This window comes from Pelodiscus sinensis, chromosome 20 (assembly GCF_049634645.1).
Source record: "Pelodiscus sinensis isolate JC-2024 chromosome 20, ASM4963464v1, whole genome shotgun sequence".
Taxonomy (NCBI): domain Eukaryota; kingdom Metazoa; phylum Chordata; order Testudines; family Trionychidae; genus Pelodiscus; species Pelodiscus sinensis.
Genome location: NC_134730.1, coordinates 13873535 through 13900380, shown reverse-complemented (window position 1 = coordinate 13900380; position 26846 = coordinate 13873535). Strand labels below are relative to the sequence as shown.

The 26846-nt window shown below is 50.1% G+C and overlaps 1 protein-coding gene across 1 annotated transcript; it reads left to right on the top strand.

Moving 5' to 3' along the window:
• Nucleotides 1-5754: 5754 nt before the first annotated feature.
• HEATR9 (HEAT repeat containing 9) lies at nt 5755-25222 on the top strand. The gene is given in 16 exon segments (XM_075903750.1): nt 5755-5966; nt 6321-6370; nt 10152-10321; nt 11959-12073; nt 12313-12369; nt 14106-14162; nt 14778-14838; nt 18948-19098; nt 19100-19364; nt 19760-19852; nt 21601-21720; nt 22276-22349; nt 23470-23521; nt 24346-24432; nt 24533-24624; nt 25032-25222. Coding segments are annotated over 16 exon segments (1665 nt in total). The 5' UTR covers nt 5755-5830; the 3' UTR covers nt 25117-25222.
• Nucleotides 25223-26846: the final 1624 nt, after the last annotated feature.

Genomic DNA, 26846 nt, shown 5'->3' with positions numbered 1-26846 from the left:
GCAGTGTAGACATAGCCCCAGAGTGATGGCCTGAGAGAGCCAGGGGATTTTTGTGCAAAGCTTGGGATATCTGTGGGGTTGTTGGGTGTGTGTGTGTGTATGTCACTCTGTCCCTCTAAAGCAGGGTTTCCCAACCTATAGGTCAGGATCCAAATATGGGTCACCATTACATTTCAAAAGGGTCACTAAGTGTCTCCCCAGGTGGCTCTGCCTGCTCTCCTCCCCCCGTTTTTGAATTGCCTTGGGTCACCAAGTCTTCCTGAATTGTCAAAATGGGTCCCCATCTGAAAAAGTTTGGGAACCGCTGGTCTAAAGTAATAATGGCCAGTGAGCAACCGTTAGATCAGGTATCTGGGATAGAGTTACTAGTTGCCTTCCAGAATAGGCTCCATGTGTCAGAAACTCCTGAAGTGAATATTTTCAGGCCTTTCTGCTTAACCTTAGATCTCCCATGTGCTTCCCCCTCCCTTCTCCTGACATAGCAGGGCATGGATTGGCCCTCAACTGCTCTGAGGCCAAAGGCTGCAAGCAGTCAGAGGCTTTCTCAAAGTAACAGGAAAAATAAAGCACAGGAGTAATAAAGACTGTGTCAGAGGAAGTGTTGATGAACAGTAGGTAAGGGAATAATTGGAAAAATTGACTCTCTACCGATCAGCACATCTGTCTAAAAAGCATACCAAGGCCTTCAGGGAATTAGCTAATGAACCTACTGAACTTTAGCTGGGCATCTTGCTGAACTAGTGGCAATTAATTTTGAAAAGTCACAGAGCCCCTATCAGGACCTTTTGGAGAAAATGTGCAAATGGCTCAAACCCACAAAAATATCCATGAGAAGCAGCTTGTACATCCAACAAATCAGAGTTTAGATCCTCTAGGCTGGATTCTCTTCTCAGGCACATCAGCTTTACACCAGTGATGCTCCACTGGCTCCAGTGGCATTAACTCCCCAATTATGCTGGTGTAGCACACAAAGGCTGTGTCTACACTGGGCCACTTATTCTGGAAAATCAGCCGCTTTTACGGAATAAGCTGCGAGCTGTCTACACTGGCCCTTGAATTTTTGGAAAAGCAACGATGCTCTACTGTACAAAATCAGCCACTATTCCGGAAAAACTATTCTGCTCCCGCTCGGGGATAAGTCCTTATTCCGGAACACTGTTCCGGAAAAGGGCCAGTGTAGACAGCCCAGTAGTCTTTTCCAGAAAAAAGCCCTGATCGCGAAAATGGCGATCGGGGCTCTTTTCCGGAAAAGCGCGTCTACATTGGCCACAGACGCTTTTCCGGAAAAAGGGCTTTTCCAGAAAAGCAGCCTGCCAATGTAGACGCTCCTTTTCCGGAAAAACTGAAAACGGAATAGTATTCCATTTTAAGCAGTTCCGGAAATTCATGCCAGTGTAGACACAGACAAGCAGGGTGGGGCTCACAGGGGCAGAGTGCACAGCAGGATGGGTTTGAGACTGGGGGGAGACGTGATGTCAGGAAGAGGCAAAGCACTACAACCTCTGCCTTGGGCACCTGCAACCAGAGAAGGAAATGAGGCAGAGTCTTCACGTCTCCAAGGGACCCAACACACCACTTGATAAAGAGTTGGACAGGCCCCCTACAGTCACTGGTCCTGTTTGCACTATGCATTAGGGAAGCATGTAGTTTGGGGATCAGAAGTAAATGGAGCATCAACTCAAGACTGGATTCTTGCCACCATCCCCTCTGCACACCAGCACCTCCTGCTTGCTGCATATTTAGTTCTGGTAGGTCTGGCCTTCTGTGCACATTGCAGCCTAGATGCTATGGCAGAGGTGGGCTTGTGGCCCACGGGGACTTCACCTGTGACCCCCAGCCCACTGAGACTCCACCTACACCCACAGAGCCCCCTGACTGCCTCCTTCCCCCCCGCACCTCAAGCCCAGCACTTCCTACGCCCACTTTTGATGGAGCCGCACATCACCAGATTCACACTCCATCCCTGCTCCTCCCCCTCCCTCCCAGAGCTGGAACATTGGGAATCAGCTGTTGGAAGCATTCCAGCTCTGGGAGGGAGGGGGAGGAGCAGGGACAGAGTGTGACTCAGGTGATTCACAGGCTCCAAAAGTGCTGGGAGGGAGGGGAAGGAGCAGGTAAAGTACATGGCTCCTGTGCGCATGGAGGAGGCGGAACCCCAGTGGGCTGCTGTGGCCCACTGAGGTGAAGCAGGGCCACTATTCGTGGCTGCCCATCCCTGTGCTATGATGATACACATATTAGAAACCCTTAGACAGCGAGACATTCAGGCCTCTCCACCATGGTTTCTGACAGGGGCTTTCACCTTCCTCTGCTGTCTGCTCAAAACACAAGAGCAATTGGCAGGTACCAGAGGGATGGGGGAACTGTTCATGCGCTCTAGAGCTCTTGGGAAGGGGAGAGATTTGGAGCTGGCTGTAAGTGACAATCCCTGCATCTGATATGGGTGGTGGTTGTTTACTCTATTATGCCTGGTGTTAATTCCTTCTCAGGTTTTCCAGGCAATGACCCCAGGAAAGGGGGTGGGGTGACACCTAATATTCACAGCTCCTGGCCCACAAGAGATTCACCTTTGTCTGTCAGGCCCTTCCCGGGTCCTGCAACACCAACTTTTCCCAGTGGAATTCAACCTCTGTGATACAGGGGGAGAAGATGAAAAGCCCCAGATGTTTTGAACAATACAGTCAATTGGTGGGGAAACTGACAAAAATTGTTGGGGAGCAGTCAGCCCCCCCGACTTTAGCAGCTGGGGGGATAAAATAAACCTAACCCTTTAAGTAAAAGGCACAGACAAACGTTTATTATTTTAAAAGCCCTTTTCTCATTATGCTGTGCTGCCACTGTTTAAATTAAACCACATGTTGTGTTACTGTGGGTTACCAGTAGCCAAGCCCATTCAGACCTGCTGAGCAATCACTGTTCCTTCCCAGGGGGCTGGGCTGCTGAGTCTGAACACGAGAATTGCAGGATTTTGCCCCAGAGAAGTGATTACTCAGGGCCCAAGGCCTGGCAAGGTGCACTCAGCAGAGGGGATGGGGGCCCAGCTAGCTATGCAACCCCCAAGAGCTCTTTTAAGAGTCTGGCCCCACCCTTTACTCCAAGGGGAGCTTTTAAAGAGCTAGTCCCTGTTGTAGCTAGTGTTCCCCGTAAGCTGTGCAGTTGTGTACTTGCTCAGGAGAGATTCAGATGCCACCCATCTGATTAGCAGAGTGCCCCCAGCTAGGGGTTGTTTCTGTTGGTGGTGCACATTAGCACATGCCTCAGTGCATATAAAAATTTATTCAGCACATGGATGGGCATGATAAAAGGGAGTACTGGTTGTGTACTTTTGTGCAGATTGACAAGTCTGGCCTACATTAAACAAGAACCAAGCCCTCCCTGGGGTTTCAGGTTTACTTACTGGATTTTCCTTTTCTATTATACCCAATGTTACATAAAGCTGAAAAACATCTCCTCACAATCTCTTTGTGCAATTTAACAGACTGTAAACAGCAAACAAGGATATGCTGCACCAGTGCACAGCTCTTCTGTTCCCAACACACCCTCACCTCCATTCTGATTAGCAGACACCTGTTGCTTTGTTCTGAAAGGCACCCCCTCCCCCCCATTTGATTCTAGGTAGGCTCAGCTGCAGCTGATTTATTCAGGTGCATACAGCTGGACTCTAACCCTCCCCCCCCTTTCCACCCTCAGCTGGGGCTCTTTTCTCTAGCAGAATTACTGGGGTGGATCATTGCTCTAGGGTATGGTTTTCATTAAGCTGACAGACCTGTCCTCCTGCTTACAAATACTTGCTGATTTATAGTTACGCTTCTCTGGGATCCTGCAGCAGCAGGCTGTCTCCAAGGCTAACGTATGGAGACAAGCCCAGACAAGCTTGGTTAGAGAATAATTATGTCAAACAAAAGTCAGTCTCAGAGGCGTCCTGACAGGGTTGTTAAGACCCTCAAACCCAGGCGGGGAGAGGGAAACTGCCCATCTCGGGGAGGACAAGAGTAGTTAAGAGAACCCCTTTGGAAGGAGCTATTTCAGGGGGCGAAAGGAAGGAGAGGGAGAAGATGGTAAACCACAGATCAGACTGAGCAGCTCTGGAAGAGGCGGCGTAACAGGTAACCAGTCACCTCAGGAGCTTAGTGGGGTTGCTGGGCAAAGAACTCTGCGCTGTGACCTGGAGGGAGCTGGGATGAACACAGGGGGTTTGCCGAGGCAGCCAGGGATGTGAGGCTCACCACCCCATAGAAAATCTTGCAGCTGGGAGCTCCAAAGAGGTTCCTTAAGCCATGTTCTTTGACACAGGATGGGAGCAGTTGCTGAGGATGTTTAGACAGCCCCATGCCTGGGCCTATCGAAGTCACTTGTAGCTTCCCCAGCCCAATTTCAGGGGGAGCTGAATCCAAGCCCGTGGCAGACCAGACCTGTTCTTGTTTATCCAATTTCACCGCACGCTTTCCTCTGCACTGTGCCAATACTGTGCTTTTTTTCAGTCTCAGAGCTGTACGGGGGGCCAATCACCTTTGACTCGCCCCTTGGAAAGACACAAACTGGGCTCTGACTTCATGGGAAGCAGAATCGGGAGAGGGCCTGAGTGTCCCAAGCAGGGTATGGGAGGCTGGTGTCTCCTACTGGGCGGTAAAGGGGCTGGTGAAAGCAGGCCTGAGAAGCTGGCCCTGTTACAGACTGGGGGCCCGATCCTCTGATGCCCTGCCCCTAATGCAGTGATTTGCACATGTGCACAGTGGGTATAAAATGCTACAAATCCACCTTGTATGTCTTTCGTTTCTGTTATGGAGTTCAGCTTACAGACAATCACCTGTGCTGCAAATTAAGCTGCTGCTGCAGGGGGTGGCAGAGATTCCTCCGCCTGTAGAACCAAGCTCTCCGAGGGTACATCTACACTGTAGCGCATATCTCAAAATACGCTACGCAATTCGAGCTGCATACATTGCATGGCTTATTTCAAAATTTGGCGCTGTCTACACAGCACTAATTTAAAAATAAATCGCTATGCTGGCGTCTTCCTTAATCCTCCTGCCTGGAGGTTTACAGGAAGCCAGAAAAAGAAGCCTGTTATTTTTAAATAATGGGTGTGCTGGTGCAGAACGCTATTTTGGGATAACGGATGTTATCCTGGAACAGCGCCTCTGTTAGACGCACCCTGGGAGTCCCGGTTTGCTTGTGAATCCGGCTTTTCTAGCATTCAGATTTGCACCCAGATCAATAGGCTTGTTGTCTCCACTGATGGCTGTCACGTTCCCTGGCCTTCTGGAATGGATCTGGGTTGGGATTCCAAACAGGGAAATGTCCTCCAGCTGGGTCATTACTTGCTTTTCATGGCCCATTATTCCCCTTTCACACACAGAGTTACAGAGAAGCAATGTGATTTTCCCAAGAGGTTAGAATTCAGGGGGTTACAGTCCCATGTGTAATTCCTAGACAGATGCCTCTAAATACCATATTTCTATAGTTTGTATTCGACCCCCATGTAGGCAAATGATAATGGGAGCTGTGAAAACACTTCCCTTATAATGAGTATCAAAATCTGAGTGGCTCCCATGTCTCTCTCCTTTTGCTTTGACTGTTCCTTGACCCCTTACGTAGGATTTGGTCTCTCATATCTGCTCTTACTTGCCTAGCTCTTTTTTCTGCCCATAGTGCCCAGAAGAGACCCTGCTGGAGGAGAGTAAGTGGAGGAATATGATGTCATCACAGTCACTTTTTATGACATCATTTTAAGGCCATCTCCAGGGAACCCAGCAGCATTGCGGGGGGTTCTCCACAACATCTCTACCCATCAGTTACCTCTCCCAGCAGTAGCCAATGGCACACTAGATCCATGGCAGGGATTTCTCTAGAGCAGCAGGGAGGGTCAGAAATGGGGGATATAAAGTTGCCCTTAAAAAGGATTCAAGGTGCTGGTAGCTTAGCAACTGTGCCAGGGAGCACCATGCCTGAGGCTAAGAAGAAAACAGGTGAATTACACTGCTGGGGGAAGAATGGGATCAGACTTAGGGTTGTTCTGTGAGGAGGTGATGGATTTCCCCTGTAGAAATAAGAAAGAATCATGAAGAGTAAATTTCCAGGGCTGGGCTTGGCTAGGGACGGAGCAAATCAGTGAGGTCTTTCACGCACTAGCCTTAGTCTCAAGTGTATTTGCTACTTCATGTAAGATAGATACCATTTGCCACTTACTATTGGGATTAGCTATGGTGGGCTGGAGCAGGTGAGGACTTGAGGACCAAGGAAGTCATGTGATCAGTCTTAAAGGGGAAAGAGTCCAACATCGAGTTGCTATTCTGGTAACTGAGTATTTTTCCTTTTCTCAGCTGGCAAGAAGGAGCTGGAGTTGAGGTTACCACAGCCCTCCTGCCACCAGGTATGGTCCTCGATGCTGCTCTTGGTGCCTCCTCAGAACTCATGGTTGCAGAGAAGGGAATTGGTCTCAGTCATGGGTCTTTTCCCAAAGTTCCTTCCCTACCCTCAGGAAGAGTTTTCAGGCTTCTTTTTTTTACCAGAGAAAAGAGCAGCGTACCATGAGGTATCTGAGCCTTTAGCTATGATCTTTGAAAAATCATGGCAGACAGGGGAGATTCCAGAAGACTGGAAAAGGGCAAATATTGTACCCATCTATAAAAAGGGGAATAAGAACAACCCAGGAAACTACAGACTGGTCAGTTTAACGTCTGTCCCAGGGAAGATAATGGAGCAGGTAATTAAGGAAATCATATGCAAACACTTGGAAGGTAATAAAGTGATAGGGAATAGCCAGCATGGGTTTATGAAGAACAAGTCATGCCAAACTAATCTGATAGCTTTCTTTGATAAGATAACGAGCCTTGTGGATAAGGGAGAAGCGGTGGATGTCATATACCTAGACTTTAGTAAGGCATTTGATACGGTCTCGCATGATATTCTTATTGATAAACTAGGCAAATATAACTTAGATAGGGCCACGATAAGGTGGGTGCATAATTGGCTGGATAACCGTAGTCAGAGAGTTGTTGTTAACGGTTCTAAATCCTGCTGGAAAGGGATAGCAAGTGGAGTTCCTCAAGGGTCTGTTTTGGGACCCGTACTGTTCAATATCTTCATCAATGATGTAGATATTGGGATAGAGAGTACGCTTATTATGTTTGCAGATGATACCAAACTGGGTGGGGTTGCAACTTCTTTGGAGGATAGGGACATAATTCAAAATGACCTTAGCAAGTTAGAGAAATGGTCAGAGGTAAACAGGATGAGGTTTAATAAAGAGAAATGCAAAGTGCTCCACTTAGGAAGGAACAATCAGTTCCATACATACAAGATGGGAAGCGACTGTCTAGGAAGGAGCATGGCGGAAAGGGATCTAGGGGTCATAGTGGACCACAAGTTGAATATGAGTCAACAGTGTGATGCTGTTGCAAAAAAAGCAAATATGATTCTAGGTTGTATCAACAGGTGTGTTGTAAGCAAAACTCATGAAGTCATTCTGCCGCTCTACTCTGCACTAGTTAGGCCTCAGCTGGAGTACTGTGTCCAGTTCTGGGCGCCACATTTCAAGAAAGATGTGGAGAAATTGGAAAGGGTACAGAGAAGAGCGACAAGAATGATTAAAGGTCTAGAGAACATGACCTATGAAGCCAGGCTTCATGAACTGGGCTTGTTTAGTTTGGAAAAAAGAAGATTAAGGGGGGACATGATAGCGGTTTTCAAATATCTAAAAGGGTGTCACAAAGAGGAAGGAGAAAATTTGTTCCTCTTGGTTTCTGAGGACAGGACAAGGAGTAATGGGCTTAAAGTGCAGCAGGGGAGGTTTAGATTGGACATTAGGAAAAAATTCCTAACTGTCAGGGTGGTCAAATATTGGAATAAATTGCCAAGGGAGGTGGTGGAATCTCCCTCTCTGGAGATATTTAAGAACAGGTTAGATAGACATCTGTCAGGGATGGTGTAGACGGAGCGTGGTCCTGCCTTGAGGGCGGGGGGCTGGACTCGATGACCTCTTGAGGTCCCTTCCAGTCCTATGATTCTATGATTCTATGAAGTGAGAACGCTGTAGGCGCATATTTGTTTGATCACAGGGATTGACAGGCCTCCTGAGATCAATTTCTGCCCCTCTGTTAACTTGCTGAATGATTGTGAGCACATTATGCAACTGCTCGGTGTCTCAGTTTACCTGTGCCTAAAACCAAAACATCACTCATGTCCAGTGCCCAAGAGAGAATTTAGATGTTTTTACCTCACGAAGCTTACAATCTGCGTACACTTAACACAGCAAGGGAGGACAACAGAAGGAGCATGCAGGGCAAGAATAGAGGCTCTGATGGTAAAACAGGCCCGTATGCAGGAATTTCTGTGTGGGGGTGGTTTTTTTGTAAATGCAGGCCGCAAGGGTGTGAATGCAGCCCCTTATGGTCCCCCCAAGTAAGCCTGCTTCAGCTGGCCAGGGAAAGGCTGAGGCTGATTTCCTATTCCCCTCTTCCAGGAGTGAGGCCCATCCCCACCCTCAGCCTCGCTCCTGAGGAATGAGCAATAGCCGGCAAGAATCAGCCCCATGGAGGACCATGTGGGTGTGAGCTTTCACATTTCCCCCACCCCCACCACGTACGGGCCTGTAAAATATCATGAGATACGCTTTGGTATCTCTGTAGTGCAGTGTTTCTTAAACTTTTTAAGACCGAGGAACACCAAACAATAATTTTTTTATGAGGAACACACACACACACACACACACACACACACACACACACACACGATCAGTGGGGGAAAAAGGGTTGACCCTTTTCCCATTACGGAAAAAAAAGGGTGGGGGAAAATTATTGAGCAAAAATAAGGGCGGCCATTTTGAATTCTGTTGTTCTCTGCGGCACGCTTCGGCCTGCCTCGCAGCACACCAGTGTGCCACGGAACACAGTTTAAGAAACGCTGCTCTAGTGACTTACGCTTGGCTCTTCATCATGGAAGCAGAGCGCCTGCTACATTTACATCCCACTAATGTCATAACAGAAAGTCTCTGATTGGTGTACAGGGTTTTTAGATCCCATAAGACAAATCCTCAGCTGGTGTGAAGAGGTACCGTCTCATTTGAAGTCGATAGAACTCAGCCCCTTTACACCAGAGGATGAGCTGGCTTACATGACTATTTTTATAGCTTATCATTTCCAGGAAGCAAATGCTGGTCAGCAGGCAGGAGTGGATGACCCCACCTTTGAGCTCAGTGTGGAAAAGCTGACTCAAAAAGCCAGTCCTGATGAGAGATTTACAGGAGGTGACACTGAAAGGCATAAAGGATCCCAGATGGTATTCTGGGCAGGAGGTGCCTTGAAACTGAGCATAAGGGAGAGTTCGTTAACATCTGTAAATTGCTCCTAGAGCCTCAGGCAGAAGTAGTTTACAAAAACACTAAGTATTAGACTTTCCCTGGAAGTAGGGCCATCCTCACCCATACACAGAATATGCAGCTGTAAATGTGGGGCACCCCTGAATTTTAATGTCCACCTCCTGCCTCTTCCTATCCCTGTTCTGTGACTGCTGCAGCCTGGTGAGTTTAACTTGGGAGAGGATCTCAGTTCACTTAAAAGTGAAAACCTGCCAGACCTATTGAACCCATGAACATTGAACCAGTGAAAGAGCCATTCAAATAGTAATGAAACCATTTAATAGGCATTTGCCACCCTCAGGTCTATACTGTCAGTGTCTGAATTTATTTAGTCTATGGGACTTCAGTTTAAAATTTGCTTAAATATATCATTAGTGTGTTGCTGGAGATTATATAAATCACATCTCTAAAATTTTGTCATCCCCCCTCTGACTGCTTTTGGGCTTAGGGGCACCCGTTTGACAATACTGCCTAGGACCCCATAAATCCTAAGGATGGTCCTGCCTAGTCCAGTCACAGATGCAGAAATATTGTACCAGCCAGTGACAACAGGGGCTGTTTGCAATGTTCCTCTAGCTCAGGGTTTCCCAACCTATGGGTCGGGACCCAAATATGGGTCGCCATTGCATTTCAAAAGGGTCACCAGGTGTCTCCCCAGGTGGCTCTTAAGGAGCCATTCACACATTTTTTGAATTGCTCTGGCTCACCAAGCTCAACGGGGCATTTTCGTGTAACCCGTCATCCTGATGGAGAGATTGATTGGGGGCTTATTAAACAACCTTGTTTCCTTCTTCAGATTCCTCGTGAAGTGTTCCCACTTCTCCCATCTGTGTGGAGGAAAAGTACCCTGCAGCATGGCATTGACCAGCTGTGGGTAGTGGAGCAGCCTGGGCTGGCTTGCCAAAGGCAGCTGTCTGCATACCAGATTAAGGCCAAAAGGAAGAAGTCCATGGCAGACAGGAACAAGTAAGAGGCACAATGGCAGGTTTTCATTCTCCAGCAGAGCTCAGTGTCTCTGGCCTTGCTCCGGACCCCTGTAGCCACAGTTGTTACACTCTGCCTGCCTAATTTCCCCTTGTGGTTGTGGTGTTCTTCACAGACTCGCACGCTAAGAAAGGTTATGCTGGTTCAGTGCTTGGAGAGGAGACCTCTAGAACCGGGTTTCTCAGGGACTGGTCCCTGAGCTCTTCCTGACACAGTTTAGAAAGGCAGCGAGCTGGTCTTTGGTATCAAAATGGTTGAGAACCTCTGCTGTAAGAACAGCTGTGAACCAGAGGATGAGGTGCTAATACCTGTAGGGTGTGCCGCCATCCAGACTGGCAGGGCTGAGTTAGCCAAGTCTGCCTCCAAAAGTCCATATTGCTGACTGAACCACATGCCCTAGACACACCGATGTGGCTGCTACACAAGTTTACCGTTAGTATTTCTGGGGGTGTAACCCGGGGTTCTTAGTGCCTCAACAGCTGGAGCTGCTCTGGGGAGTGGTCTGGGAGTGGTCGTCGAGTCGCGTTCTCCCTTCGGCATCAGTACTCAACGTGGCGCTGAGGGGAACCAGAGAGTTGGTGGTGGCAGCTGGTGGATCTGATGTGAAACCAACCTCCTAGTGGTGGTTAAAGATCCCCAAGCTCTTCAGGTAGTGAAACTGGTGTTAGAGATAATTGTCAGGTCAACTGTGCCCCCTAATTTAGGCTATGTCTACGCTAGAGACCTTCCAGTGGCACAGCCGTACCTATGCTGTTGCGCCGCAGTAAGATCTCCCGTGTAGCTTTCTGTGCTGACAGGAGACAGCTCTCGTGTCAACATAATTAAAGCACCCGCAAGGAGTGGCGGTAACTCTGCTGGAGGAGAAGCTGTCCTGTGGACACAGTGCTGCATGCACTGTCACTTGTGCCAACAAAACTTGCTTTTCTAGGGGTGTCTTCCACACCCTGAGCAATTTTGGTTGTGCCAGCGTAAGTGGCAGTGAACACTTGTATATGTTTGGTAAGATCAATGGAAATGCTGCCATGAGTCATTATGAAACAAAACCCCAGGGGGAAGGAAAAGCCTTTTCTCTTTTTCTTTTTTAAGCAAGAAAAGTTCCCCCTGCATGGTTTGAAACCCAAGTGATGCAGCTCTGGGTATGGGATGCAGTTGAGGAAGGGGTGGCCATTCAGTAAAGCATTAGACCAGGTCTAGGGAGATCTAGGTTCATTTTCTGGCCTAGAGTGAATTTGGGCAAGCCCCTTAATCCTTGTGTGTTTCATATCCCCCTTCTACATGCAGGAGGTGGGGATAAGACTTCATTTTTCTGTCTCAGCTATTTCCATTGGACCACAGACTGTTTCATCATTATATGAAGGTATAACACCTAGCACAAGGGGCTTGATATTAGTCGGTGCCTCCAGTCACTGCTCTAATACAATTAATGAACCCCCCCACAATGTTCATGGATGTGCTGGTTGTAATTAGGAGCTCTGCACTCAGGGCAAGTAGGAATTTCTGTTGCATGATCCTCCAGATATCTTGACTCCACAAACTGGATGTGATGCACTACAGGTGTTACGTGTGCATGAAATTCAGCAGAGACTCAACCTATGGTTCCTCCTCTTCTTTGTGGCCAGGTCTGACTTCCTCCTCTCAAAATTCCTAAAGTCCATCCACAGTTTATTCCCAGCAAAGATTAGGTGGAAGGATGACGATCCAGAGGTCAAGATGCTGAAGATGCAGAGGATAAAGGTCAGAGGCTAAAAATTGTGGTTTACAAGAGGGGTGCCAGTCCCGTGCCCCAACTACCAGACTTTCCCTCCTATCCCTACCAATCCCTACAGTATGTGGTGGTGCAAATGTCCATGTTGCACCTAAGGTACAGATGCTCCACAAAGAAGGGAAGTTTATCAGCATGTAATAGTTGTAGGAGGGCCGTGAATCCATCTCCTATTGACGTATCTGAGCTCTCTTATGTTGTATGCCCACAGGAGCTCACGGAGAGCTTGGCGTCTTCTGTGGAACAAGAGCAAATCTACGCTGCTCAGGTGATGTCACTAACCCCTGTCGTGTTTCATAAACCACTCGGGCTGAGTCCTATAGAGCCCATGGCTGAAGCAAATCACAAGCCTCCAGGCAGTGAGAGGGAGGGGCAATCATAGGAATGTTGAACTAGAAGGGACATCAAGAGGTCTTCTAGTGCAATCCCCTGCACTCAAGGCAGCACTAAATACGATCTAGACCAGGGTTTCCCAACCGATGGGTCAGGACTCAAACATGGGCCACCATTACATTTCAAAAGGGTCTCCAAGTGTCTCCCCAGGTGGGCCTGCCCCTTCTCCTCCCCCCGTTTTTGAATTGCCTTGGATCACCAAATCTTCTGAATTGTCAAAATGGATCCCTATCTGGAAAAGGTTGGGAACCGCTGGTCTAGTCGATCCCTGTCAGGTATTTGTCTAATCTGCTCTTAAAAAACCTTCAGTGCTGGAAATTCTACAGCCTCCCAAGGCAATTCAGTCCAGTGTTTGACCACCCTGACACGTAGGAAGTTTTTCCTAATGCCCAACCTAAACCTCCCTTGCTGCAATTTAAGCCCATTGCTTCTTGTCCTATCCTCAGAGGTTAAGGAGAATAGTTTTGATCCCTCCTCCTTGTAACAACCTTTTAGGTACTTGAAAGCTGTTATGTCCCCTCTCAGCGTTCTCTTTTCCCGACTAAACAAACCCAGTTCTTTCAGTCTCCCCCCAAAGGTCATGTTTTCTAGACCCTTTTTGTTGCTCTTCTCCGGACTGTCTCCAATTTCTCCAACACTTTCCTGAAATGTGGTGCCCAGAACTGGATACAATACTCAGCTACAGTCTTATCAGCCCACAGCAGAGCCCTGGAACTCCCAGGGTTTTTCTGCTGGGTCATTAATATCGACTAGGCTGAACCACAATGAAGTCAACCAGTGTGGGTGGCACTGAGACAGGGGGCATCCCTCTGATGGCCCTACAAGTAGCATATAAGGTCGTTCACCTAGCAGGAGCTGGTGATTGTGAGGTTCCCCCCAACTCTTCAGCTGGCAGGAGAAATCCCCAGCACGATGACAGGCTGGAGGATTCACATTTCACAATGTGTCAACTGTCAGTTAATAGAAGGCAGCCCTTTATAATCAGTAAGTAACCTCCCTAACCCACCACCAGGCGGGTAAGTATTGTTATCCCCCATCATAATATTATTTGCATGCTCAGAATCCCTCCCACACACGTCTCCTTGCGGCGTAGCTGCCGTAAGAGACAGCAGTTACCTGGGGAACGTCCACACTGCCACAGAACACCCGCGGTTCAGCGTCTCAGAGCCCAGTCAATTGACTGAGACGTGCCAGGCTCGAGCTGCGAGGCTCGGCGTTGCTGTGTAGATGTGCAGATTTGGACGGCAGCCCAGGATCTGAGTCCCTCCCGCCTTGTGAGGACTCAGAGCCCGGGATCCAGCCTGAGCCCAAATGCCTACACTGACGCACAGTCAGCTGACCTTGCTGTGTAGATGCACGGTCCTGGTGACTGAACATTGTCCCACTCCCAGAGCTGCTTCTTAGGCTGTGAGGCCTGCAAGGAGACTCCTGACTCCACGTCCCTGGGCCTCTTGAGAGACCTGCACTGCCATCTGCTGTGTGTTCACCTCCCGGCCGGTCGTACTGTCCATCATCTCCAATGGGCTGGGCCTCGTGTCCCTGGGAGCTGGGTCAGACGTCTCTTCGGATTGCTTCAACCCGAAGATTAATTCCTCTGCTTTGTCTCTTTAGGCCTTGGGCTGCCTTGGGGTCACGGATGAGCTTGTCCTGACTGCACTTCGTAACGCTGTACGTGTAACCCGTGGGGACGGTCATTCTCAGTAAAGTGTTTTTAATAACGACCTCCACTTTAGTGCCTCTCGTTGGCAGTTCATCACCAGGAAGTGGGCCTGACCTTCTCCTCTTCCTCCTGGAGCAGACTCATGGCTAAAGCGCCATTCACGGTCGTTCTGCAGCCTGGTCCGTAACGGGGAGCTGGGTTGGAGGAAGGGACTGGCGGTACTGCAGTGTCATGGGACTGAGGCAGGAAGGGGAGGTGCTTTGTGAAGGGGGTGATGTGAAACTCAGGGCTGAGGAGAGGAAGGGGGTCAGCCAGCCCCACTTATGACCCAGCCTCCTTGGGGCTGCGCTGGATCCCCCAGCTTGGTGAGTGTGCTGGACACTTGTGACTAAATTCATGTGAGTTCAGGGCAGGCCAGAACAATTTCTCAGGGAAAGGGAGAAAGCAGACCCTAGGGCACGGAGACTAGATTTATTAGCATGGAAAGAAATTCAGTCATTAAGACACTGATGCCCACATTAAGAAATACAGAACATGTGTGTAAAAGGTTAGAATTGCTGGGATAGGAGGGGTAGTGCTAAGTGGCTTTTGTCCAGCCTGCTAAGAGCATCTCTGTTTTCTAGCTACAGGTGTGCAGGAGTCTGCCGGTGCGATGTGAAGTCTCTAGGACCCTAGTTTTACTGGGTGAGTGATTCTTCTAGTCCCTTTTCTGTGTCAGTGCTGCTGCTTTCTGACCCGTGGATTGGGGAAGGTGACTCGATGCTGGGGTGATACCATACAATTGAGCTAAGCTTTATTATAAAGGCATTTTAGCGGGATGGTCCCTACAGCCCATATAGTTCACACAGGCTCTGACACATCTAGACACATGAACATCATCATTCTACACGTCCCAAAAATGCAACCCTTAAAAATACAGTGCAGGGCTCCAGCTGCTGAGTCCCAGGGAGAAACTTTTTAAAAAAGACTTGTTTCCTAAACCACAGAGCTAATATCTCTATAGCAACTACAGCTGCCTGGCACCAAGCTCCAGAACAATACCCTTCAAGCTCTGTTGCACACATACCTCTTCTAAGTGCAGAATGGTACCATTTTAATGATCAGATTAAGTAGACATCACATAAAGAACAGGCTGGTACTTAATACTGCAGTGTAACTAATATAGCTTCCTGGTAGTGCATTGAGAATCTCCAGTGGGGCTGATTTGCACCAATTATGGCTCCATCCCCTAGTCCATAGAACAACACACACCACTTGTATTACTGATTATTCTCGCCCAGCCTTTCCTGTGTCATGTCACTGCGTTAGACAATGTTTCTGAACCATCCTTTTCGCTAGGGAGAAAGAGTCTGAACTGTTACTGAAATGAGACCTAGGGATGTAGCGCTGTTGTGCATGAATGTTTCTATTGGGAAGTTAAAGGGCTGAAGAAACGTGAGAGTGTCTCTGCACAATTGCATGAGTAACTTTCATCTAGTTGTAACTTGAACATCGTCTCAGCAAATTACTTGGCATTCATGGACAAAGTCTTGCTCCAGCCTGTCTCTGATCAGCCACGTTTTTCAGCCAACAGTGCTTTTCCTCTCCGAGTTTAGAGATGGGTTAAAAATTGGGTTTATAACTGAATTCTGATTCCATCTGTAACTCTGGAGAGGAGTCTCTTCTTAATATGAGGGGTAAAATGGTGCAGTTGTCTAAACACAAGAATCAGAAACTCCTGAGTTTTCATTTCATCATCAACCCCTTGTATGCAAATCATCCCTGCTCTCATTTTTCCAGTCTGTAAAATGGGGATAAATAACATTTACCACCTAGAGATGTTGTGCCTGTTAACTAGTTATTGTCCATACAGGCCTTTGACGATGACAACAGCTACAGTGAGCCCTCGCTACTTCGCGGTTCGACCATCGCGGATTCACGACTTCGCGGACTTTTTTCATTACATTATGTATATACGTGAATCCGCGATGGTTGAACCGCGAAGTAGCGAGGGCTCGCTGTATACATGTTAAATATGGTGTCCCTACTTCGCGGATTTTCAACTATCGCGGTCGGGTTTGGAACCTATCTACCGCGATAAACGAGGGTTCACTGTATATAAGAATTAGGTGGTAAAGCATCGGGGCGTGTCTATATGAATTTGGGACAACAGTATACGTTACACTTTCAGTTTTTTTGTGGCTCCACCACACAATTCCCAAGAGGCAAAGAGAAGCCAGGTGTGGATGATAACTAGTCATCCCCAAAGAATATAACCCCACATTTTACACTTTCTCTCTGCATAATCTCCACCCAGGGAGTCCTTATTTCGGAGATCAGGGAAGGGCGGATTAGGCACATCAGGAACATTCCTTGGACTAAATAAATTACATGATACGCATGTAGAATCCTTGATATTGTATCACTCGGGGGCTCCCAGTTGTCTGCTGTGGGAGACATGAATAGGCAGGGCTAGTGGTGGGGTGTGTGTGACAGACTGGGCCGTGTCTGGGCACAACTGAGAGCGTCCGCTCAGGGCGAATTGCTCAACTTTGGGGCTCCTTACAGTCCCCAGACTGGTGACCTCTCCAAACAGGCCACAAACCAGTCCCACAGAGCGCTTCAGCTGCCTGCCTGAAGCCTCACGAGCAAAACTCCTCCGACACCCCAGCAATATTCGTGCCCCAGATGGCCCCGGGCCTCATACACAGGTGGGGGGGGAGGGTCCTAGCACCCAATCCCACCTACCCCGAACAAGTTCTGTCCGGTTCCAAGAAACCAGCCACAGATCCTTGGTCAATTTACCCTCTGGATCTTACCCACAAATCACGCTGGGCCAATCCTTTAGAATCTATATCTAAAGGTTTATTATCACAAGCAAGAAAAGTATGAGAGTAAGGTTGTTAAAGAATAGTACGTTACATGCACCGAATCTCCCAGTCTTCGATGCAGGCTCTAGCAGAGATGTTACAGCTGCTGGTTTAAAAAGTTCTTGTTGCACATCCTAGCATCAGGATGGGTTCACAGGTCTTCCGGGCTCTTCGATCCCTGCAATGCTGCCTCTGGGATGAAGTGCTGAGCTGAGAACAAAATGGCATCGACCACATGGCCTCTTTATACCTCCTTCCTGGCCTCTTCTAGTATATAGCAGGTCACCTGGACAGAGGCCAATCTCTGCGTTCCCTGCTGGCTGCTCTCAGGTGACAGCCCCCATTCTTTAGGTATGTCCTTGGCCCATTGAGAGCCAGTCCCACAGGGCCTCGGTAATTAGCATGTCCACAGGCCCGGCCCTGCCCAATGCTTAACCACATGCAGGGAAATCTTCAGTGTTCATACAAGTACATGCTAATAATTGCATACACAGACATTATACAAACACATGAACAGCGTACATAGGATTATCAGATAATAAGCTTCTATTCAATACCTCACATGGCCCCCTTCTATACCATTTTTGGGGCCAACACCCCCACCTATGGGTGCATCAGTGATCTGGCTGCTCCCCTCAAGATCCAGCAACGTGACAGTGTGTGACTGCTGTGGTGCCTGTTAGGGGAATGAGGAGAGCTGTGGACTGGGATTTGGGAAGTCTGTGATACGGAGGGGTCATGGGGCAGGATCTATAACAGAGTCTCTGCTAGTAACAGAGGGAAGCCCGGAGTGAGGGCCCTGGCTGGAGAACAGGATGTCAGTGTGTGAGGGAAAGGCCGCTGGAGAGTGTTAGGAGAACTTCTGGAGGGGAAGCTGCAGAGGATCCTAGTCACTCAGGAACGTGAGTCCCGTCTGTCTGTATCACAGCTCCTGGTGCTTAGTCACACTCTCCAGTTGCTGGAGCATTGCTGAACGGGAGGATTTCTCCTTTGCAGTGCTACAGAAAGGGAGGCTGGGTCAGCTGCAGAGACGCATCAGAGCAGGGCCAGGGATGTGAGCTGAGGCATCCTTACCACAGGATGGCTCTGTGGGATCAGATCTGGCTCAGACGCTATAATCTGGGAGCTGGGGGAGGGCTCAGAGCAGGGCTGCTCCCTTCCTGCCCTTAGATAGAGCCAGGAGGCTCCTGAGACGTAGAGAGCACCTGCTTGCTAGGAGCACGGAGGGGAATGTGTGTGTAGAGAAACTGGCCAGCTGGGGCCGGGGCCAGGGAGATGGATGGAGAGACACACAAGGATACAGCGGATGTGGGGAGGAAGGAGGGAGGCAGGGAGAACAGAGGAGGGGGGGGAGTCTGTATGTGTGGGAGAAATGAGTGCAATGGCTCTTCTCCAGGAGGGGGTCCCCGAGAGGGTTGTACAGGGGACTCATTCGGGTGCCCCCAGCCGGACTGAGGCCATGATAGAAGGGATCTGTGAAAGGCGCCAGCCTCGTGGAAGGCCAGTTACCACTGACTAGTGGCTGCAGTTTAATTACAGAGAGAGGCCTGAGCCACCTGGTCACATCCGGTCTAAATGCCCTCTGCCGGCGGGCTCAGCGCTATGGCAAGGGAATGGGGTCCATGCTGTCGGGGGCTTGAACTGAGGATCAGAGGGGCCTGTTTACACCCAAAGCTGGCAGGTTCCCTGGTCTGCCTCTAACCAAAGCCCCTTGCATAGACAATGCCCCCCAATCCCCACTGGCTGGAGGGGCTCTGATCTTTTTTCTGCTCCTGGGTCCTTCCATATTCCTGCACAAGGAGGCATTCCTCGCCTGCTGGGTCCGCTGGCCTGTGGCTAGCAATCAGCGGTGGGCCAGCCTGCTGCTCTGCTGCCTTTGTCCCGGCACCCGATTCCCAGCAAGTGGCCGGGGCTCTGGCGTTCAGCTCTCTGTGCTTGGGGCAGGTTGCCTGGATGCGGCTGTGGTGAGGGAGCTGCTCAGACAACTGAAGAAGGGAAGCCCGGCCCAGAGAGAGGACGCCCTCGCCGCGCTGGAGGTGGCTTTGCACAGGAGGGCGATGGCCCCTGAATCCCAGGTGATGGCTCCTGTTGAAACTACCCAGGGGCCAGCACTGCCAGCCCCGGTATGAGATGGGGCAAAATCAACAGCCCTGCTCTTCCTTTCTGTCCCTGCAGAGTGTGGGGGGCTCCCAGGCCAGGCTCGTCAGGGCCCTAGAGCAGCTGGCAGCCTCACAGGACCCCACAGATGACTCAGTCCTGTCTGCAGCCACCTGCCTGGTGTTCCTGGATGCATCCAGTCCCACCGCCCGGGAGGTGCTGCTGAAGTGCCTGGCCCAGCAGGACATGAAGAAGAAAATGCATGTGCGGATCCTGCCTGAGCACTGTGTGCGCCTCTGTCCTCCATCCTCGCCTCGGTCCCCTCCAGGGCCACTCACGAACCTTTCCCGCGTGCTGTGCCTGTTGGCTTCCTTTACCTGGGGAAGGTGAAAACTGGGGCAATGCCAGATGGTTCCCTCACCGACAGCCTGGTGATCTAGACACCTCTGCCTGGCAGGCACAGCTGCATTCTCTGCAGCCGCTCCCTTCCCAAAGGGCCTCCTTTTGCCAGTGCTTGCCCTGGCTTTGGATGGGAGAAGTGTGTGTGATTGATTGATTGATTGATTGATTGATTGATTGATTGATTGACGAGGCGGTTTGGATCTGGGGCCCAAATTCTTTCTTGGGGTGGATGATCCTTCTCTCTCCATCCCTGGTAGGCTTTGAACATACTGGTGAAGCACATGGTGGTAGTCAATGCCGATATCATCCAGGCCCTTATAGACCAGCTGCGCCATTCGCCAGTGTACAAGGTAAGGAGGCAAAGCTACTGCCATCTCCAGGAGTCTCACTTTCCTTCCTTTCCCTCCCACTCTTCCCCTTTCCATGGCCCTGCATTTGGAAGCCCCATGGTTAGACTCCAGATGCCCATATGTAGGAGCCTGGTTACTGTAACCATATGCCTATTGGCCAGTAAGTATGGTTCACTTTGACTGCCTCCATGTCTATGTATTTTTATCCATGTGCCTTAAGGGTCATGCCTAAAGATATGGTTGCCGTTGTCCCTGTGCCTAATTGGAGCATCACATCTCCTGTTGCCCGTCTTCAGTTTATAGATTACTTAAGCATGACTAGTTATCACCTTGAGGGTTGATGGGTTCATATCCCAAGACCAGGCCCAGAGTTACTGATACTGGTCAATAGTTGGGAACTCTAATGTGCACAGGTGTGACACTCACACTATAGAAACTTATTTACAGGCCGTCCTCACTATAAGTCCAAGATACGTTCCAAAAAACTTGGACTTGGAGTGAAACAACTTAAAGCGAGGAATTGCTTCCATTTGAGCAAATTTGTTTTTTGTTATTTTGTGCGTGACTTAAGAGTGGGGCACAGGAGGACTTACAACACATCAGTTCCTACAAGTGTTGGCAACTTCAGCGTGGAACGGATGTATACCGGGGTGACTTATAGCAGGATCACCCTGTGTATTTGGAAACATAATTTATTAATACATTTAGCGCAGTCACATACACCCCAACTCAGTAAGGTCAATAGCGGTACCACAGAATGTCCATCTGCACCTCCAACACCATCTTCTGTAGAACACCCTGATGTGTTAGCCATCACTTTCCCCATCGTGACTAGTGGACATCGTTTGGGCACCTCCCAAGGACTCCATCTCCTTCTTCTGCCACCCCTAGCCTGGGATGCCACTTGAATAATACGTTATGCTTGATACCTATTGAAAAGGGGATTTCCCCCTTTTTCTTATCTGTATTTCCTCACCTTACTAATGTTGGAGGAACCTTTTCCCTATAGGTTATTATATCCATGATCCTCTTTATTATCATATATGTCCGTTCATTATGATGGCCCCTTAGGATTAGGGATCACATTTATTATTTCTGTCCTAACCAGTTCTGTCCATGTTGTGGTGTGCCTGCTAAGTTTAAAAGTCTATGAAATTAGGAAAGCCCTTGTGCCAACCTGCCTTAACACATCCTCTATGTTAAAAGTCCCAGCCACGTAGGTTTTAGCGCCTCACCTTCTTTCTAAGTGCAAGGTGCCAAATACACATTTGCTAACTTTACCTTAACTCAGCATTCAAGATGTGACCTGCAGGTCCCCTTGTGTTGCTGCCAAAATACACTCTAATATAAACCTATCAATAAAGCAAATAATCAAGCCCATAAGAAACGTATAAGGAGAGATCTATAGGCAAGCAGGCAGCCTCTTGGTGACCATCCTAGTTCATTGTAGTCTTTTGAAGTCTCGTGTCAAGGGAATGGGTCTCCATCCTTGCTAGGATGGCACCACCTCAGCCTGCCCTTCTGGGCTAACAGCACAGCGATGACCTCCAGCTGGTGGTACTTCCAGCATGGTTCCCTAGCATGGGCTCTCCCAGCCCAGAGAGACATGGAGTTAGCTCATTTGTAACACAGAGCCCCTCTCCCGCCTCCCTTCTCCGCAACACAGACACTTGCAGCATGTGTTGCATGGAAGTCCTATGCGTGGCTGACCAACCCTGGTGCACTCTCTTCATGCTGCTTCCCCACAGCATCGTGCCGATGCTGCCAATCTGCTGAGCTCTATGGGGCTGGAGCGGATCCAACAGGAAGGCTTGGAAAAGGAGGTGTTCCAGCTGCTGGTGGAAAAGCTGCACCGGGAGCCATTTCTGGTGAGCCATGGGACAGGGAGGGTTTAATCGCCATAGAATGAAACAGCTGATTCCCTTCCCAAGCAGAGGCTCCCTAGAGAGCACATCAGGACCATGGACCACCCCCTTGCTTTCCCTGCTCCAAAGAAGGGATATTAATGTAACAAGCTTCCTGCCCAACCACCTCCCTCTCCAAGGGGCCATCGGTATATAGAGGCTGTGCTAGTGAATTCACTTCCATTTAAGTTTGAGCCCAAGTCCCAGTCAGGATCCAAACTCCAGGGGTATTTCAATGGGGGCTATGGGGACTGGCCAGGAGGTTTGGATAAATCACCAGAACCCAGAGCCAGATTATAGTTCAGGCTAATCTTAGTCTTGATTTTATTGTATCTCTCTCAGGATTCAGCAAAACACTGAAAAGGTGACAGGGCTGAGCCTGATCAATAGACACTTCCCTCCCTTCCTCCCTCCCACGCATGCTGCTCACCACCTCATCAGGGCACCTGCTCTGAAAGGTTCCCACCGTGGCCTGCCCTGCATCTCGTTCCCTGACCTGCTTCTCTCTCCCGCTCACAGGTAGTGAGACAGACAGTGGCAATGGCTTCAGGAGCCCTGCAGATGAAGGAGCAAATCTGGGATCTTGTGGAGAAGTAAGCGGGAGCAGAAGAGGAACAGATCCGGTTCTCTCCTGCTTCTGTCCCACCTCGTGCACTGAACAAAGCCCAAAGGCCGCTGGGGTGGGCTGGGTTTGTTGCCATGATAGTATCCCCATGCCCTCAGCTTTAGGAACCTGCCTGCTGGGCTAATTTTCCCTGGATCACTCACTATTCTCACGGTTCCAAGGCTTAGCCTTTCCTCTGGCCAGATGGTGGTAATTGGACTTCCAGGCAGAAGCCCAGGGAAGGAACCTGGGAACTTGAGTAAGGCTTAGCTCCCCAGCCAGGTTCTTCCTCAGCCCCCAGTGAGTGTGCGGTGAAATTTAGCCACTTCGTGTTACAGCACAAGCCCCCTGGTTTGGGACTGGGGAGTCACTGAATCACGTTGGGGGATGTCACCAAACTGGGGGGAGTTTCGCTTTGGATGACCTGAAACCACAATAAAGACGTGCTCCTCCCACACCTCTCCTCCCAAAGGGCTTAATGAACAGAGGAGCCACCTCCTCACCTGCCCCTATCTACTGGGCTAGCAACAGGAGAGGCTGAGGGATTTGGGCTTATTTAGTCTGCAGAAGAGAAGCGTGCGGGAGGATTTCCTAGCAGCCTTTAACCACCTGAAGGGGGATTCCAAAGAGGATGCAGAGAGGCTGTTCTCAGTGGTGACTGATGGCAGAACAAGGAGCAATGGGGGAGGTCTAGGTTGGATATTAGGAAAAACAATTTTACAAATAGGGCGGTGATGCACTGAATGGGTTCCCTAGGGAGGGGGTGGAATCTCCATCCTTAGAGGTTTTTAAGTCCTGGCTTGACAAAGCCCTGGCTGGGTTGATTTAGCTGGGATTGGTCCTGCTTTCAGCAGGGGGTTGGACTCGATGACTCCTGAGGTCTCTTCCACACCTATGATTCTATGAGCAGCGGGAGGAAAGGCTGTGGTCAGGCAGAAGGGGTTGGCTGCTGGAGGGGCTGGGATCTGCCAGCTAAGGCACAGCCTCAGCAGCCCCACAGAAAGAGGGGCAGAAGGTGGCATCCCAGTGGGAGTGCGCTGCCTTTAAACCCTGTGATCAGGGAGATGGAGCCTCATTTCTCTCCGGTAATGCTGTGTACATCATGGCAGGCAGCTGAAGGAGAAGAGCGAGATAAGCCGAAAACAGGCGGCGGCTTCCTTGGTAAGTCGTATTCTGTTCTGACCTACTAGACGTGCCAGATGTTAGTTACCCTAGAGACAGTATGGGGCTGGTGGGGGGGGGGGGACGGAGGATGGAGTGGTCATGTGATCTCCCTGGGCCGGACCCCATTTGCCTTTTCATCTGGCCATCACTTCCCTCTGTTTCCAGCTCCAGTCCATTCTCTACTTGCCGTGTCCTGTCTGTTCGGCCATTCTCTGCGGTTCCTCACTCCGCCCTACGTGACGTCCTTTAACCTGGGGGCTGTGTATTAGCCTCTGGACCTGCAGCCAGGCTGGTTTCAGAGCTGCCCGGTCACACTGAACGGCTCGGAAAATGGGTTGTGGAGCTGTCTCTGGGTACAAAATGCAGCCCAGGTGACTGGCTAGGAAAAGCTGTTGCCACCCAATGGCTGGCTGCATGTCTGTTCTTTCTGTGCTGGACACTGTTCCCATCTCAGACTGTCTCCAGAACTGTGCCCCTTATTGGCAAAGTCCAGAGACTGCCTGGCCATGGAGTCTGACCCCTCCGCCCTGGGGGTGGTTCCTGGTCAGGACGGAGGGTGGTAGCAGCACAATGTGGGGGATCCTGCAGGAAGGCAGCCCTAGTTGTGGGTGTTTTGGTAACAAACAGACAAGTTTGATCGCCAGAGCTGTCCACATCGCTCCTCCTGCCAGCACTGCAGATGCTCAGTCAAAGGGCCTCAGCACTATAGACTTCATCAGTCTTGGAAACGAACCAGTAGGTGACGAGGCTTTTTCCAAACCCTCTGGATTTTGGCCTTTCCAAGTGCCCCGTGACTCTGCTCCCACATCTCCTGTCTCTAGGGTGTCCTTGGTCTTCGCAATAAGCACATGTTCTTCTCCCTGCTGGAAACGCTGGAGCTGGACAGCAGTCCGGCCGTGCGCATACAGGTGAGTGAGGCTCTCCAGTGAGGCATGGGGTCCCGGAGAAGAGGCCTCACCTGTGTCCGGGAGCAGAGGCCTCACCTGTGTGTGTAACTCCTCACTGCAGGCCATTCGGGCGTTTTGCACCCTGGGAATGAACAACACGTATGTGCTGAAGACTCTGAGGCTCAAGGAACAGACAGATGAGGCTATCGCCAGGTGCAGGGCAGGTGGAGGGATCAGGGATAATGACCAAAGTGATTTGAGACCCATGGAAGGGAGGCGGGGGAGTGTTGGTCAGCTGGAGCTGGGTCATGAAGCTTCTCGGGGTCACCTCTGTCTGGTTTGGGGGTGGCGAGGCAGGTCTGTGAGGCACCAAGGTTGAATGGAATAAACTCAGTTGGATTGAAGCCGGGTTAGAAATGGGCATGCCACATGCCAGCCCAGAAGAAGTGCCTGTTGCTTCAGGGAGCACATGGGGAACATGTATAGAGTGGCCTCCAAAGGCAGGGAGAGCCTCTCCACAGGGCGGGCAGAGGGCTGATCAAGCGTCCAGAGGTGAAATTCTCCCCAGCAGCTTTCCTTTCCCTCCCAGTCTCTCATCGCTCCCTTTTCTCTGCTTTTAGCGAATGTGTGAAAGCCTTGAAGATCCTCCAGAAGCTCCCCAGTGCCAGAAGGGGCCTGGAACTTCAGCTCTCTCAGTTCTTTTGAGGCCTTGCTGTCGGGGGATTGCCTGCTGCTGTCTGGGGGCTCTGAGGGAGTATCTGATGTGAAGAGAACGCTGGGGATTTAAAACAGGCTCTGTAGCCTGCGGTTCTTCGGGACTGTGTGTGTGTTTGCATCATCTCCCGAGTGTGCTGGGAGGTTGGACTATTTGTGTGTGTGTGTGTGTGTGTGTGTGTGTGTGTGTGTGTGTGTGTGTGTAATCTAGATATATATTTTAGAGTGCATCTATCTGCGAGCCCATTTGTTCAAAAATTCCTCCTAAGCAAAGGCCATCAAGTTTGCTACGCAGCTTCCTCCTCTCTTAACTTAAAGCAAGGTCGGGGTTTGGATGTGTCAGGACAACCGGAAGCCCCAGGAAAGGGTCTGTTTTCCATAATGTGCAAAGGGAGGGGCTGCTGTTCAGAGGGACGTACTGTGAGAGTGTCCACTGGGGGCAGTTGCAGCACCGAGCGAGTCGCCAGCAGGGTTGGGGCTCCACCATTCTGCCTGTAGAACACCGGTGAGTAGTCCCCCCTACCCCAAACCTTCCCCCCCCCGACCCTTGGCTGCAGTGCTCGGGGTGGGGGAAAGAAAAAAGCCCCTGACAACTGGGGAGGGGGCAACTGGGGGGAGGAAAAAAGCCCCTTGGCAGCAGATAGTCATGGGACCGCTCACCATGAGCTCCTCCTCACTCCTTGTGCCCCTGCCCCAAACCTTGCCTTCCCAGGCCCATGGCTGCACTGCCGGAAGTGGGGTGGGAGAGAAAAGACCCCAGGCAGCCTGGGGGAGGGGAGACAGAAGGCCCCCTGGTGGTTGGCAGGATTAGGGGGGAGAAAGAAGGCCCCTGGTAGCTGGGGGTGGGGAAAGAGAGAAGTCCCTTCTGGCCAGGGGAGGGGGAGAGGAAGCCCCACTGGATGGGACTCCCAGTGCCCTGCCCTGACTCCTGCACCCCCACACAGCCAGCCCCCCTGCCATGAAGCACTCGGACAACACCCTGTAACTCCTCTAGTTAACATCTAAAGAACCAGTCCAAGTGCAAAGTATTCACTGCAGCCTTAAAGGCGAAAGCATCCCCCATGGCAGTGGAGTGGAAGAAGAAACCTCCATCTGTACCCACACTGAGTGTTAGACGCCTCCAGCCCTGAGTGGATAACATTGAATTAGCTCAAGTATCAGAGGGGTAGCTGTGTTTTGTCTGAATCTGCAAAAGCAACGAGGAGTCCTGTGGCACCTTCTAGACTAACCGATTTATTGGAGCATGAGCTTTCATGGGCAAAGACCCACTTCATCAGATGCATGTAGTGGAAATTCCAGAGGCAGGTATAAATATACAGGCATAAGAAAAGACTACCAATCAAGAGTAAGGCTAGAGATAACGAGGTCAATTCAGTCAGGGAGGATGAAGCCCACTTCTAGCAGCTGATGTGGAGGTGTGAAGGCCACGAGAGGAGAAACTGCTTTTGTAGCTGGCTAGCCATTCAGTCACAGGGTTGAATCAGCTGCAACCCTGAGCTCTTCTCTTGTAGCTGTTGCATTTTCTTCCTGTCTGAGGCTACATCTAGACTATACATCTCTGTCGATAGAAAGATGTAGATTAGGCACGTCAAAATTGCTAATGAAGCAGGGATTTAAATATCCAGTGCTTCATTACCATAAACATGGCCGCCATTTTTTTCGAAATGGAGCTTTTTTGGGAACCCCCCTCCCAACAGTCTAGATGCGGATCTGTTGAAAAT